Source organism: Bubalus kerabau, chromosome 1 (assembly GCF_029407905.1).
Source record: "Bubalus kerabau isolate K-KA32 ecotype Philippines breed swamp buffalo chromosome 1, PCC_UOA_SB_1v2, whole genome shotgun sequence".
NCBI classification, from domain to species: domain Eukaryota; kingdom Metazoa; phylum Chordata; class Mammalia; order Artiodactyla; family Bovidae; genus Bubalus; species Bubalus kerabau.
In genome coordinates, this window is record NC_073624.1 from 4,586,449 (window position 1) to 4,601,893 (window position 15,445).

At 51.0% G+C, this 15,445-nt stretch overlaps 1 protein-coding gene across 1 annotated transcript in view; it reads left to right on the forward strand.

Annotated features, from left to right (window-relative positions):
* The first annotated feature begins 7,028 nt into the window (after positions 1 to 7,028).
* The window catches only part of PHF21B (PHD finger protein 21B), an 84,907-nt gene continuing 76,490 nt past the window's right edge, over positions 7,029 to 15,445 (forward strand). Inside the window, exons 1-2 of the mRNA XM_055564677.1 lie at positions 7,029 to 7,269; positions 8,152 to 8,217. Of these exons, the coding sequence (XP_055420652.1) occupies positions 7,216 to 7,269; positions 8,152 to 8,217 (120 nt within the window). The 5' untranslated portion in view covers positions 7,029 to 7,215. The remainder of the gene's footprint in view (positions 7,270 to 8,151; positions 8,218 to 15,445) is intronic.

The window sequence follows — 15,445 nt, forward strand, 5'->3', positions numbered from 1 at the left end:
ATCTTCCCAACCCAGGGATTGAACCCATGTCTCCTGTGGCTCCTGCATTGTAGGCGAATCCTTTAACACTGAGGTACTGGGGAAATTATTGTTATAAATCATGTGAAATGCATTGCTTCAGAATAGAAGGAAGTGGGAGAAGGGGAGTTGGAGGTCAGGAAGTAGAATCCAACTGAAATTAGCAAAAGGCCCAAACAAAAGCACGTTTGCACTTCCTGGGCACAATCCACGGGGTCAGACACAAATTCAGGCATGAAGACTAAGAACTAAGGTGAGGTTAACTGAGTGCACCAGACACAGGGGCCTAATAAATCGCTGTGAATGAATGAACAGTGTCCACAAGCCAGCACACAGCTGGCCGTCTCAGAGAGCAGAGCTCCAGACATGCTGCCATTCCTGTGTTGCAGTCTTAACCTCCAGGACCTCAAAATGTGACCTTATTTGGAAATGGAGTCTTTACAGAAATGAACAGTTTTAAAGGATGTCATTAGGGAAGGCTCTGATCCAACATGATTGATACTCTCATGAGAAGGGGAGATTTTGGAACCTCCCTGGTGGTCCAGTGGTTAGAACGCTGGGTTTCCACTACATGGGGTCCAGTTTCGATGCTTGGTAGGGGATCTAAGATCCCACAAGCTATGCAGTGTGGACCCTCCCCTCCAAGAAAAAAATCAGAAGAGGAAGCTGAAAGCAAAGAAGGAACCAAGACTTTGCACAGAATGCCATAAGACAACATTCTGCGGGTCCTTCACTGGGCACATATAAATCCTAGTTAATTGTTTATAGATATTTTCATATGATTTTGACAAAAACAGAAGATGGATCATTTCTTTTGGCTTGAAGTGTGCTGTGACTTGCTTGTGTATTGCAGGGTTCAGTCTAGATTGTCATTAGATTGACGTCTACCTTCACAAAATAAAGGTAGCACTACGTGAAAAAGTTTGAAACAGGATTTGAGAATAGTATGGTGGTTCAAATAGCTCTTCACTTTTCGAAAAATCTGATGCCAAGCAATAAGACTTTTCAAGTCTGAGTTGAAAATTTACATTTCCCAAGAACTGCCTTTCTGAGGTATTGAAAGAGATTAGAGAAAAAGATTTCCCTTTGATATAATTTTTCTCGTTTTCATTGTGTGGGAAAAAAAAGAATGTATTTCCCATAAATGGGAACTCTGCCCAGTGTCTCAAGAAATGTGTATCCCAGTGACAACTGTGAGGCCCTTTTGGAGATAAAGTCTAAAATTTACTCATACTTTTAGATTATACAACTAATAAAAACTACCTTACTTTAATTACAGTGTTCTACACATGATAATACAGGAAATGTTTAGGAAGCTTTTATAAGCCTATGGTGTTGTCTTGATTTCTACAAAGCGTGGTTGACTTTTCTGTTTTCCTCTGTTGAGTGTATGACTTGTATTTTCCTTACCATGGATTGCATTTTTCATTTTCCAAATTGGATCTTTTCCTGGAAATGTTTTCATGTTTTAATAAATTGTTTCAAACTGAAAAAAAAAAAAAGCCAGAAGAGGCAGGAGCTGCGGGTTACCTGGGGTTCCCAGGGTTGGACCACATGGTGATGGAAACACTGCAGCTTGTCCTGTGTTCAGCATGGGACAGAGGAGGCTGTGCTGAAGGCCAGCCCTCACTTTATTTTTTTTGTTTGTTTGTTTTTTAAAATTTATTTATTTTATTTGGAGGCTAATTACTTTACAATATTGTAGTGGTTTTTGCCATATATTGATATGAATCAGCCACGGGTGTACATGTATCCCCCATCCTGAACTCCCCTCCCACCTCCCTCCCATCCCATCCCTCTGGGGTGCTCAGCACCAGCCCTGAGCACCCTGTCTTATGCATCGAACCTGGACTGGCTATCTGTTTCATATATGATAATATACATGTTTCAGTGCTATTCTCTCAGATCTTCCCACCCTTGCCTTCTCCCACAGAGTCCAAAAGTCTGTTCTATACATCTGTGTCTCTTTTGCTGTCTCACATATAGGGTTATCATTACCATCTTTCTAAATTCCACATATATGCGTTAGTATACTGTATTGGTGTTTTTCTTTCTGGTTTACTTCACTCTGTATAATAGGCTCCAGTTTCATCCACCTCATTAGAATGGATTCAAATGTATTCTTTTTAATGGCTGGGTAATATTCCATTGTGTATATGTACCACAGCTTTCTTCTCCATTCGTCTGCTGATGGACATCTAGGTTGCTTCCATGTCCTGGCTATTATAAATAGTGCTGCGATGAACATTGGGGTACACGTGTCTCTTTCAGTTCTGGTTTCCTGGGTGTGTATGCCCAGCAGTGGGATTGCTGGGTCATATGGCAGTTCTATTTCCAGTTTTTTAAGGAATCTCCACACCGTTCTCCATAGTGACTGTACTAGTGTGCATTACCACCAACAGTGTAAGAGGGTTCTCTTTTCTCCACACCCTCTCCAGCATTTATTGTTTGTAGATTTTTGGATAGCAGCCATTCTGACTGGCATAAGATGGTACCTTCATTGTGGTTTTGATTTGCACTTCTCTGATAATGAGTAATGTTGAGCAGCTTTTCATGTGTTTGTTAGCCATCTGTATGTCTTCTTTGGAGAAATGTCTGTTTAGTTCTTTGACCCATTTTTTGATTGGGTTGTTTATTTTTCTGGAATTGAGCTGCAGGAGTTGCTTGTATATTTTTGAGATTAATTATTTGTCAGTTGCCTCGTTTGCTATTATTTTCTGCCATTCTGAAGGCTGTCTTTTCACCTTGCTTATAGTTTCCTTCATTGTGCAAAAGCTTTTAAGTTTAATTAGGTCCCAATTGTTTATTTTTTTGCTTTTATTTCCATTACTCTGGGAGGTGGGTCATAGAGGATCCTGCTGTGATTTATGTCAGAGAGTGTTTTGCCTATGTTTTCCTCTAGGAGATTTTTAGTTTCTGGTCTTACGTTTAGAACTTTAATCCATTTTCAGTTTATTTTTGTGTATGGTGTTAGAAAGTGTTCTAGTTTCATTCTTTTACAAGAGGTTGACCAGTTTTCCCAGCACCACTTGTTAAAGAGATTGTCTTTTCTCCATTGTATATTCTTGCCTGCTTTGTCAATGATAAGGTGTCCATAGGTGTGTGGATTTATCTCTGGGCTTTCTATTTTGTTTCATTGATCTATATTTCTGTCTTTGTGCCAGTACCATACTGTCTTGATGACTGTAGCTTTGCAGTAGAGCTGAAGTCAGGCAGGTTGATTCCTCCAGGCCCATTCTTCTTTCTCAAGATTGCTTTGGCTATTCAAGACTTTTTGTATTTCCATACAAATTATGAAATTATTTGCTCTAGTTTTGTGAAAAATACCATTGGTAGCTTGATAGGGATTGCATTGAATCTATAGATTGCTTTGAGTTGTATACTCATTTTCACTATATTGATTCTTACAATCCATGAACATGGTATATTTCTCCATCTATTTGTGTTCCCTTTGATTTCTTTCATCAGTGTTTTCTATATATAGGTCTTTTGTTTCTTTCAGTAGATACATTCCTAAGTATTTTATTCTTTTTGTTGCAAAGGTGAATGGGATTGTTGCCTTAATTTCTCTTTCTGTTTTCTCACTTTAAGGCCAGTTAAGGGGTGGGGGCTGTGATTGGGGCTCTTCAGTGAGCAAGCAGCCAACATCCAGGGCCAGGAGAAACTGAGTGGGTCTGGGGGTAAGCTGTGGTTACGAAGGCTAGGAGACGTTGAGAAAGTTGCCCAAGCTTGGAGGCTCTTAAGGAGTAGACCCAAGCCTCAAACCCAGATATCCAAGCTCCTGTTCAGGCGCCCAGTACACTTGACCACAATGCAAGTGAAGAGACATCTGGATGCTGGGTTGAACTGCAAACATGGCTCACGTCTGTGGTCATAGTTAATAGCCCATGTTTCCAAAAATGAAATGTATCTCCCTTTTGGAGAAGGAAATGGCAACCCACTCCAGTATTCTTGCCTGGAGAATCCCATGGATGGAGGAGCCTGGTAGGCTATAGTCCATGGGGTCGCAAGAGTCAGACACAACCGAACAACTAAGCACATCTCCCTTTTAGCATTAATTCATTCACTCATCCCCTCACTCACTTATTCATCAGGGAAGCATCTATTTGGCTCTAGCCCCTACTCTCTCTTCCTCCCTTCAATATCCATATACAGTCAGTCCCATACACATGAATGAGTTATGTTCCAAGAGCATGTCTGTAAGTCCAATTTGTTAGTAAGTCGAACAAAGTTAGCCCAGGTACCCAACTAACACAATCGGCTACATAGTACTGTACTGTAACAGGTTGATAATACTTATCAAACAAATAATACATAAAAAACAAACAGAAAAATAAAGACAGCATTTTTAATCTTTCAGTACAGTACCTTGAAAAGTTCAGTAGTACAGTACAACAGCTGGCACACAGGGGCTAGCATCGAACAGTCAAGAAGAGTAAGATGGTGGAGCTGAAGGATCTTCAGCAATAGGAGACAGAGGCTTGTGTTGTGTCCAAGTCTTTGAGAGCCCATGGACTGTTGCCTGCCAGGCTCTTCTGTCCATGGGATTTCCCAGGCAAGAACACTGGAATGGGTTGCCATTTCCTTCTCCAGGGAATCTTCCTGACCCAGGGATCAAACCCAAGTCTCTTGTGTCTCTTACATTAGCAGGTGGATTCTTTACCACTGAGCCACCTGGGAAAGGAGACAGAGGGCAAGCTGCAATTTTGCTCATTCCTGATGTTGATGGAACGCATGTTCACCTCTTTGAAAGTTCACACCATGAAGGTTCTTAAGTAGGGGCTTATTGTACTGTGTTCTGCCCACAAGCCAGGCTCAGGTTCAGCTCAGGCCACAGCAGGGAAGCCATGACCTCGATTATGGGGCAGAAGTCCCCCTTGTATATAAGTTCTTCATGGTGAGTTTCTAGAGGGAGGAGTAAAGAACTGATGTGTAGAAGTTAGAATTTCACAGAAAAGGAAGCGTTTAATGTCAATCTTGGAGGACCAAGAGGAATTTAAAAGGGTTTTGAGAGAAAGGGCATTCCAATAGAGAGCGTAACATGGGCCCAGGGAGGGTGGGCTCGCGTGCTGGTCAGTTTCAGGGTAAAGTGCATCTGCAGCAGCGGCCAATGATTCCTGCTAAATTTCTCTCCCTCCACGTAACCAATTCCCTCTCTCTCAGAGAGCACCCAGCCCCTGGTATTTGTTGCTGGCTCAGGACCTGGGTAACTCTGAAAACGACAGAGGGGCATGTACAGGATCATCATGGTAACTTGGATTAAATAATGTGAACTTGTAAACAGGACCAGCATCTCCCTGAGTCTGTGCAGGTTATGGACAACTTGAACATCCTCTCTGTTGATTCAATTACATACACGCCCAATGAACTTATTATGAAATTTTACTAAAAACCAGTGACATTTACAGATTACAGTAGGAACCCTGTCACTCTGGCTCTGGGAACACAGGTGCCTAGGCAGTCCACTTTACCTGGCTGCCCAGGTAAAGCGCTAGGTAGAGGGGACCCCAATCCAAGCTGGGCTGAATCTGGAATGGAAGGAGCCAGAGCCAGCCTTTTTGGATTGCATTTGGTGAGCCCTGCTCGACCAAACCCATGATGGTACTTAGGACAGGCCATAGTTTTGTGAGTCTTCAGCAAAGCTCACAAAGTAATCACAGCGATTCCTCACTTAAGGGTCTCCTAAAGGCTAGTGCTGGGGTCGGGGAGAAGAAGCCCCCACTCTTTCAAGGCCCAACAAACATAGAAGTCACCGCCAAATGCCCTGAATAGGAGGCCAGAAGGACCTTAGGGTCCTGACTTGAAAAAAAATTCCAACAACTTCTGCTGACAGTAGAAGCAAGGGAGCGGCATGTTGGCATATGCTGAAAGGGACATTTGCTGCCTGCGTTCGCTGGGGTATTTTGTGTGCTGCAGAGAAATCCGAACCTACAGTAATTTATCAGTGTAAACGTTTAACAGTTTAGTTTGAGTAATATGGTTGCACCATTTCTCCCCAGCTTCTCTCAAACATAGTAGGATGCTACCAACACGGCACAAAGCTTTCCAACGTTAATTGATGAAGATGGTAACTCCACGATGCTATGTCCACTCAGAGACGTCAACCTCCTGGCTGCGGGGTGATCTCCGCAGCTGTGGTTATAATTGTTTCATGTCACATTGACCGGGCACGTCTACGAATTTTAACACCAGTCTTAAAAAATTCCAGTGACATCTGTTGAGAGTTTAATTGTAAGTGTAAAAAAAAATTAAAGGCACAGTCAAGAGATCAATTTTCAGACTGTTTAAACAACACGGTGGCTATCAGGCGGTGGAGGAATCCGGAGACATGACTAAGTTAATCTCCTGAGTGGCCGCGTTTAATGTACAGGGGGCAGGAGTGGATGGAAGACAACTTAAATGAAGTAGGAAAAGACGGGCAAAGAGGGATGAGGCGAGAGCCAGAGGAGACCAGGAATGGGAAAGTGGGCCATCTCCCGTCCCATCGGAAAGTGTCCCGGACCCCGGGCTGACGTGGTGGGCATCCCGTTTCCCGCCGGTTTGGCTGGAGGTGGAGGCGGAGAAGAAGAGGAGCTGCCAGGGGAGCCGCCAGGAGCCACTTTTGTTCGGCGATCCCGGCGCCGGGTCGCGGCGGGGCGGCAGTGCGCAAGCGCGGGCGGGGCGGGGTAGGGGCGGCTGGGGGCGGGGCGAGGCCCGGGGGCGGAGCCGTGCAGGGGCGGGCTCGCGTTCGGGCCCCGCCCCCCGCCGCCCCGGCCCGCTGCATCCGGGCACTGCCCGAATTAGCATCGTGCCGAGGCACAACTTTGCCGAGGCCCCAGCGAGATCCAGGCGCGCGCCGGAGGAAATATAGTCCCTGCCTCCTGGCAGCTCGCGCGGGGGCTGAGCGGGGGTTCCCGGCGCCGGGGCCGGGGGTCGGCGGGGCCATGCGCCAGGCCGCGCCCGCAGCCCGGGAACTCGGCGCAACTTGCCGGGCTGCCTGAGGAGTTGAGGGGGTGCGCTGCCGCCTTTCTCCCCCCAGTCTCCAGACCCCCCTCCCTCCCTTTTCGTGGGGGAGGGGGCTCGTGTCCACCCCCGGCGCCCCCCCGCACCATCCGAGGAGACCCGATCCGCTCGCGTCCGCCCCGACCCCCGCGGAGCCGCGCAACTCCCCGGGAGCCGGGGCCAAAGTGAGCGCAAAGTGCTGCCCAAGTTGCCGAGATGGAGCTGCAGAGCCGGCCCGAGGCGCTCGCCGTGGAACTTGCGCGCCACCAGGTAGGCGGTCGGGGGCTGCTGGCCTCGGGAGCCCGGGGTTCGGGGTCCGGAGCCCGGCGTCCTCTTCTTCGTCGCAGGGCGCGCAGAGCTGGAGAGGCCCCCTCCTTTAAGCCTGCTGCCCCAGGGATCGGGGGAGTGTGTACATGAACGGACTCCACTTTGGGCTTCCCCTCTGCGCCGCCGCACTCCGTTTCGTGCAGTCCAGCACAGTTTGAGGGATCGGGGGCGCTTGGGACCCGAACCCAGTGTCTTCTCTTTCTCGGGCAGGATCTGCAGGACGAGGGTCCCGGGAGAGGGCCCCCTGCGTGCGCTTGCCCGGTTGTGTGTGTGTGTGAGTGTGAGTGTGTACGCCCACTCCCTCCGCCCCCACCCCCCGGGTGCAATCCTGTACAGTTTGCAAAAGTAGTTTGGGCGATAGTTGCTTGGGCGAGCAGAGGCTCGGCGGCCGGAGCCCGGGCGGTGTTGCGGCGTGCGCGCGCGCGCGCGTGTGTGTGTATGTGTTGGGGAGATTAGGACGCGACTTGAATATTTATGAGCTTTGCTCGACACGGACTCGCCGTGTTTACTTGGCTCTTTGTTCCTCCCCCCTCCCCCCGGCACACACTCACACTCCCTCGCACACGCACCCCGGCCTGCAAACTTGCACGGCTCGGGGCGCGCCGCCGGGTGGCCGCGGCCCCCGCCCCGCCCCGCGAGCTGCCCCGATGAGGCGGCAGCCACAGGTAAGCGGCCCCGCGCGGCACTGCCCGGCCGCCTCGCGTGCGGGACGCGGCCCGGGGAACTCGGGCGGGGAGGGGGCGGCGGCCCCGCGGAGCCCCGGGCGCACTGGACCCCCCCACCCCGGGGCGGCTGGCCTGAGCCCGCGCCTCCGTGTTTCCGCAGAACGGCGACCTCAAGAAACAGCTGCACGAGCGGCAGCCGCGGATCGCCGCGCTCAGCGACAAACAAGTAAGCGAGCCGGAGCCGGCCCCCCGTCCGGGGTGGCGGGGTGGGGGGACTAGGAGGGGTCGCCGGGCACTTGGGTAGCACCCTAAAAAGTGCTGGCCTCGGCGCCGCGCGCTCAGACTCCCAAAGGAGTCTCTGCGGTCTTCAAAGTTACCCGCCCACCCCCTGCTTCTGGGAAGAAGGGGCCAGGGTCTTGGAGGCCGAGGCGGGGGGCAGCGCGGCTCCCGCCGTGCCCAAAGGAGAGAAGCTGCCCTTAAAAGGCGGCGAGCAGCCCGGCGTCCATTTTGAGTTGGTGGACATGTTTTTGGAATGTGGACATTTCTCCCGCTCGGTGTCCCCCCACCCCCCAACCGCCCCCGTCCCCGGCCTCCCGCGGGCGTCAGGGTGCGGAGAGAGGGGGTGGTCATTCGGGCCTGGACACCAAACTCCTTGGAAGTGGTTTTTTTTTGGGGGGGGTTTACGGCGCAAATCTTAATTTAAAGAAATCGTTCTTCCTCCGGGCTCCCCCCTCCCCTCCCACTTCTCCGGCATCACTTTTATTCTCGGAACCTGACGCCAGCCAGCTCCCGGGGAACAAAAGAAAGGCGCCCCCGGGACCCCTCGGTTCTGCCCAACTTTGGGTCTCCGGGCACCGGGTGTCCACTGGGGCCCGCAAGGAGCTGCTCGCCATGGGGATGGGGGGCCCGGCCGCCCACCCCTCTCGGCCCCCTTGGTGAGGAAAAGTTGTCCATTGTGACTTAGTTGTGCGGAGCTCAGCGCTGGAGGGGTTTCAGCACCGCGAACAGAGGCCGCCGCCGTAGCCGCCGCCGCCGCCGCCGCCGGAGTGCGGCCGGCCGCGCGCCCCGCCCCCTCTCCCTCCCTGCTCCCGCCCCTCCCCCTCCGCGCCCCTCCCCCCACGCCCCCTCCCCACACTCGCACCCCCGCCCCTTTCCCAAGCCGAGAACTTTGAGCGGCGCAGCCAATGGCGCTCTCGGGGCTCCGAGGCTGGCGGGGGCGGGGGCGCCGGCTCCGTCCCCGCGGCCCCCTCCTCTCCTCCCTCTGTCCGCCCCGCGGGCCCGCTCCCCCCGCCCCGCCTCGCAGAGCCCCCGCCCCACGGGCCTTCGATCGCGCTTCCTTCGGAATGCCGGCCGCCGGCGTCAGCCTCAAACTTGGACCGCGCCCGCCCCCGCCCCCGCCCGCCGATCCGGTCCCCTTCTCGCTCCTTCAACTCCGGGTGGGGGGCGGGCCGGATCCGAAGCCCCCCCGCCTTCCCGGAGGGATGGTCGGTGTAGGGGAGAGACGTGGACGTGGCTGGCGGGGGTTAGCGGCGACCCCGGCGAGGGAGAACTCGGAGGCCGGGTGTGCGTTTCGAGTCTTTTTAAAGTTGCAAAGTGGTGGAAGGGGGGCGTGCAGAAGAGGAGGAGGGGCCCGGGGGCTGCGGAAAGAAAGACGGCTGTGGCCGCGGGTCGGCGCCTGGTCGGGGGCGTCGGGCTGGACGCGCGGGTGGGGACAAACGCGTTAACCCCTTTCCCGCGGTGCCGCGGCCCCCCTCCCCCGGCCGCGCGCCCCCGCCCGGGAGTGGAAGCTTCCATTCCCGTCGGAGGAGCGGGGGGGGCGCCCGGCGCGCGGCTCCGGCGAAGTCGGGGAGTTCGCGGGGCGGGGGGAGGGGACCCAGGCCCGGCATTACCATTTTGATTGCTTTGATGCCATTTTTGGAGGGGGAGGGGTTGGGAGACCCTTCTGCGCTGAGCACAAAGATGTTTAATCACTGTGTGAAATCAAATCAGATACTTAAAAAAAAAATCCATCACCAAATCTGGTACCTTGTGATAGCTGAGGGTTTCTAAGCTCCCTTTTTTTTTCCCACTGGGTAAAACGGCAAGTTGTTGACTCTTCTGCTCCGAGTAGAAGATTTAAAAGAGAAAATTCCACTAAGCCGGCAGCTGTCCTCGAAACAATGTCTCTTTATGTGTGCTTGTACAATACGTGGCAATAGTTTTACTATTTGGAGTGGCTTTTCGGAGCTTAGGTTTGCTCCTTTCTGTATTGTAGCAACTATTTCCAGGCTGTTTAAATTTTTATGATGATAGTAAATGAGTAGCTATTTATTATCTGTCATGCCTGAATTTAGATGAGGCTGGGGATAGAAACATTTGAAAATCGTGTTTGAAGGTTGCGGGTGCCGCTGGTGGGGGCGGGGGGTGCGGGGAGGAGCCGTCCTACTCCGGTCTGCCTTTGCCTTTAAATCTGGACTCGGAGAAGGATGCTGCTGAACGGAATGTACCTCCATCTTTTTTGTGTGTGTGAGTGTGTGTTTAAAAAAAGGAAGAAAGAGAACAAGGAAAACTTTTGTTCCCTGACCTTTTAAAAATATTTCTCTCTGAGATGACTAAAAATAACGTCTGGGGAGCGGCCAGCGTTTGTCCTGGCCATCGGAACTTGTGTTTGTCACTGTGAGCGTGCTGTTTTTCCTTTCTCCTTTGTGGCATTTTATATAGCAGGGGCTCATAAAAGAGGGAGGGAGGGAGCTGGGACCGTGGTGCAGCATGCTAATAAAGCTGCCTCTGCTCTCCCGAGCTCCGCGCTGGAATCTTTCAGAGGTCACCTATGAAATGAGTTGGTAGACTTAACATTTACTCACCTCTGTCTCCTTGGGAGAGTTTGGTGGAGATTGGCAGCTTGGCTGGGGAAAGGGTCGGAGGAATGAGCCCTTGGAGGTGATTAAGGGCTGCACCGGGGGTCTCTCGAAGAGGGGTGATGGGCTCTGCTAACCCAAGGAGCTGGAATGGACGATCAGAGCTGAAAAAGCCAGTAGTGTTTCAGAGTTTGCTTTCAACTCAAGAGAAAAGTAAGGGTAGTGTTGCTTGAGAGATTTGCTTGGGGGAAAAACTCACACCATCTTCCCCTCCGGAGATGTGTTTCTGTCCTGCTGCCGCTTGGACGATGGCATATAAAGGTTAAGTTTCAAAAGTGCACCCATGAAGGTGATGAACTGGATAGTAAAATGGACGGATGACCTCATTATCCACATTTGTTAGAAATACAATAGCAGCGAGTAATATCTTTTGGTGCCTAGCCATCAATTTCCCATTTGTGCCCTTGGCACTGGAATTTTTTTCAGTTACTTCTGGAAACACGGACGAGGGCTTGGAGATGTTTTTCCAGGACTCCTAGGAGTAGATAGGTTGTTCATTGGTCAGAAGTAGAGAGAAATTGTGTGTGAGTGTCCAGCGTTTCTTCCACCATTGCTGGATTAGGGGATAAATGGGAAACCAGCATCTGTAGGACCTTGCTGTTTGAAAACAGAGTTCACTTTTTTTTTTTTTTTTAAAAAAAGGGGAAGCTGTAGGAGTTGGTCAGTAGCCCTTGATAGCCAGGCTATTTGAAAACAGAGTTCATGTTTTTTCTTTTTTAAAAAAAGCGGGAGCTGTGGGTAGTTGGTCAGCAGCCCTCGGTGGCCAGGCTGAGTTCCGGGGGTGCCCCCCCCCCACTGGGCTATGACCCCATGGAGGAAGGACCCCTCGTCTTTAACAAGATATGATGTGTGAAGACTCCATTAGTTGCTTCAGTGGTTTTACGCCATGAATTTGCAGCACATGCAGAGAGGCAGTAACATTTTTATCTAAATTGTCAAGCAACAAGCACTTCTGTGTAAATAACAGGCCCATCGTAAATACCACAGGGTTTTGTTTTTTTTTTTTTTTCTTCCTCTTTGGAGTTCTCAGCACAACACTTAAACGCCATGTGAAGCAGGCATCTTCACGCAAGTTCAGCTTCACCTTGGAGTGAGAAGACCTCCGGTATGAACTGCAGGGCGTGCTGGTCTGGCAGAGACTCCCCTTCCCCCCACTCCACTGCCCAGTGGACTTGGGGCCTTACATGCTGCCCGATGCATCGATTTGATGAACTCTGGATTCTGAGGGGCTGTCCTCAAGTGCAGCAATAAAAATATGTCTTCTTGAAAGGTATTATGTATGTGGCATTCGCTCAGGTGCTGAAGCACGCCTTCACTGTGATCCACTAGCTCCGGTGGACACCCGAGGGGTCCCACGGTGGAAGCGTTCACCGAACAGAACTGCAGGGACGGTCTATTCTGAATGCTTCCCAGTTGCTTTCAACCCTTCCATTAAAGGATATTCCATTCTTCAGGTTCTGACCCCAAGGCTGCGCAAATCCAGGAGGCTAAATGTCAGTCTTCCTCACCTAGAGTTCAAGATGTCATTCTTCAAACAGCACCTTTACATGGGAAGGAGAAAACTGATGTTCTCTCCATCTTTCATAGTCTGGAAACGAGCACAGGGTTGAGGCAGCAGGGGCTCAGTCCTGGCTTTCCCCAAGTGCCCCCTGCTTGGTGTGACCCCTTACTCCCCCCCAACCCCCTCCATAGCCAGTCTCTAGGACCCACACTTTTATCCAAGCCGCGTTTTCCTGGAGTCTGTCTTCCCCTCCGTCTGTCCACCCCTCTGGTCCCTCCCCCATTATCTCTTAGCTGGAAGATTGCAGTAGCCTTCTCACTGCATCCACTTAAAAACCTTTATTGAAATAGAATTCAGATATTGTGTACTTCACTCATTTAAAGTGTACAGTTAAGTATTTTTTATACCTTCACAGTTATTTGCAGCCGATCACCACCATCAGTTTTAGAATATTTTCAGAATATTGTTGTTGTTCAGTCTCTCAGTTATGTTAGATTCTTTTCGATCACATGCACTGCAGCACACCAGGCTCCTCTGTCCTCGACTATCTCCCAGAGTTTGCTCAAATGCATGTCCATTGAGTTGGTGTTGCTATCTGACCATCTCACCCTCTGCCACCCCTTCTCCTTTTGCCTTCAGTCTTACCCAGCATCAGGGTCTTTTCCAGTGAGCCAGCTCTTCGTATCAGGTGGCCAGAGTATTACTTCAGGCTATTACCCAGCTGTTGTTGTTTGGCAGCCAAGTCGTGTCTGACTCTCTGTGACCGCACGGACCGCAGCACACCAGGCTCCCCTGTCCTTCCCCATTACCCGGAGCTTACTCAAACTCATGTCCATTGAGTCAGTGGTACCATCCAGCCATCTCATCCTTTGTTGCTACTTTGTCCTCCTGCCTTCAATCTTTCCCAGCACCATGGTCTTTTCCAGTGGCTCTTTGCATCAGGTGGCCAAAGTATTGGAGCTTCAGCCTCAGCATCAATCCTTCCAGTGAATTTTCAGGGTTGATTTCCTTTAGGTTTGACTGGTTTGATCTCCTCGCCGTCCAAGGGACTCTCAAGAGTCTTCTCTAGCACCACAGTTCAAAAGCAGTGATTGTTTGGCACTCAACCTTCTTCATGGTCCAACTCTCACATCCATACATGACTGCTGGAAAAACCATAGATTTGACTAGATGGACCTTTGTTGGTAAAGTGATGTCTCTAAGAACAAAATAATGCCTCTTGCAGCAATGCAGATGGACCTAGAGATCGTCACACTGAAAAATCAGTAGAAAGAATCATATATTATATTGCTTATATATGGAATCTAAAAAATTGGTGCAAATGAACTTCTTTACAGAACAGAAATAGAGGCACAGATGCAGAAAACAAACTTATGGTTACCAGAGAGGGAAGTGTATGTGTAAAACAGATAACTAATCAGGACCTACTGTGTAGCACAGGGAACTCTACTCAGTGCTCTGTGGTGACCTGTGTGGGAAAAGAATCTGAATAAAAGTGGATATATATATATATATATAACTGATTCCCAGGTGGCTCAGTTGGTAAAGAATCCACCTGCCAATGCAGGAGACGCGCGTTCCATCCCTGTGTTGGGAAGATCCCCTGGAGAAGGAAATGGCAACCCACTCCAGTATTCTAGCCTGGGAAATCCCATGGACAGAGGAGCCTGGCAGGCTGCAGTCCACGGGGGTCACAAGAGTTGGAGACGGCTTCGTGACAAGTAAACCACAAAAGCAACATAACTGATTCACTTTGCTGTACAGCAGAGGCTAACAGAACATTGTAGATCAACTATACTCTAATGAAAACCAAGAAAAAATGTTTAGAACATTTTCATCCTGTCAGTGAGAAAGCCTTTGGGTCTCACCCCTCCCATCGCCGCACCAGGCTGCAGGCATCCACTCATTCACTGTCTGCAGGTCTGCTTTCTGTCGCTGTAGAGTTGCCTGTTCTGCACTTGCGCGTGAGTGGAGTCATATCGTGTGGTTTTGTCTGTTGGGCTGCTTTCACTGAGCAGAATGTTTCCACCCAAGTTGTAGCGTGTTGAACTTGGTTCCTTCTTACGTCTGAATGACCTTCCATCGTACGGGAGATCTCGTCCTGTTCCCATTCACCAGCTGATGGGCACTTGGGTGGTCTCCACCCCAGGCTCTTGGGAACAGCACACTACATTTTCTTGTGCCTCTCTGGTTCATCTTCCTTTAGCGTTAGCGTCTTGAAACCAGATCGAGATCACAGTGCTCCTTGTGGAAGCCCTTCTGGTGGTTTCCTGCTGCTCTGTGGGGGGCTGGCCCTGCGCCCCTGCTCGACCTCCGCGCTGGGACCCTCACCTGCCGCGCGCCACCCCCCACAGTGCTGCTCCTGGGCTGCTCTGCAGCAGGGGCCTCGGGTACCACGAGCATCTTCCGCTCTGGAGACCACCGGCCATTACTGTCTTCATCTTTTCATGGAAGTCCACTGTCCCTGCTAGACCGGAAGCTCCCTGAGGGGTGGGGGCTGTGCTCTCTGTCCCTCCCCCAGGTTCCGAGAGCAGTGCCTTGTGGTGCTGGATGCGTGTTGGTGGAATGGGCAGATGACTAAGAAGATGGGTGTGCGGGTTGGCGGGGACCAGCAACCAGCCCCAGAGGAGTCCTAGGAGTTGTCCTCTATAGGCGTGCAGTAAACAGATTTTTAAAATCCTGCATTTGGAATGAGCAGCACAGAGGTAAGACTAGCAGCTCCTCTGGTCTCGGAAACCTCACAAGAGAGTGATGTATAGATGACCGTGTGTCAAGGGAATTCCAGAAAATTCTGTGAAAACCATGCCGTGCAGGCCCCTGGAGATGAGAGACAGCTTCCTGGGGGAGAAGGGGCTTCCAGGAAGCCTGGGGTCATATTCGGGAGGAGCTGGTGTCCCAGCTGAGGGCTAATGGCCCAAGGAGACCTGCAGGTGTTGGCGAGTTTCCAGCAGTTGAAGCATGGAAGAGAGAGAGACAGGCAGACAGCAGAGAGGGCAGGCTGGGGCTGGAGCCAGGAAGACACTGAATGCCGAGCAAAGCTCCTGGGTTGTGTGTCA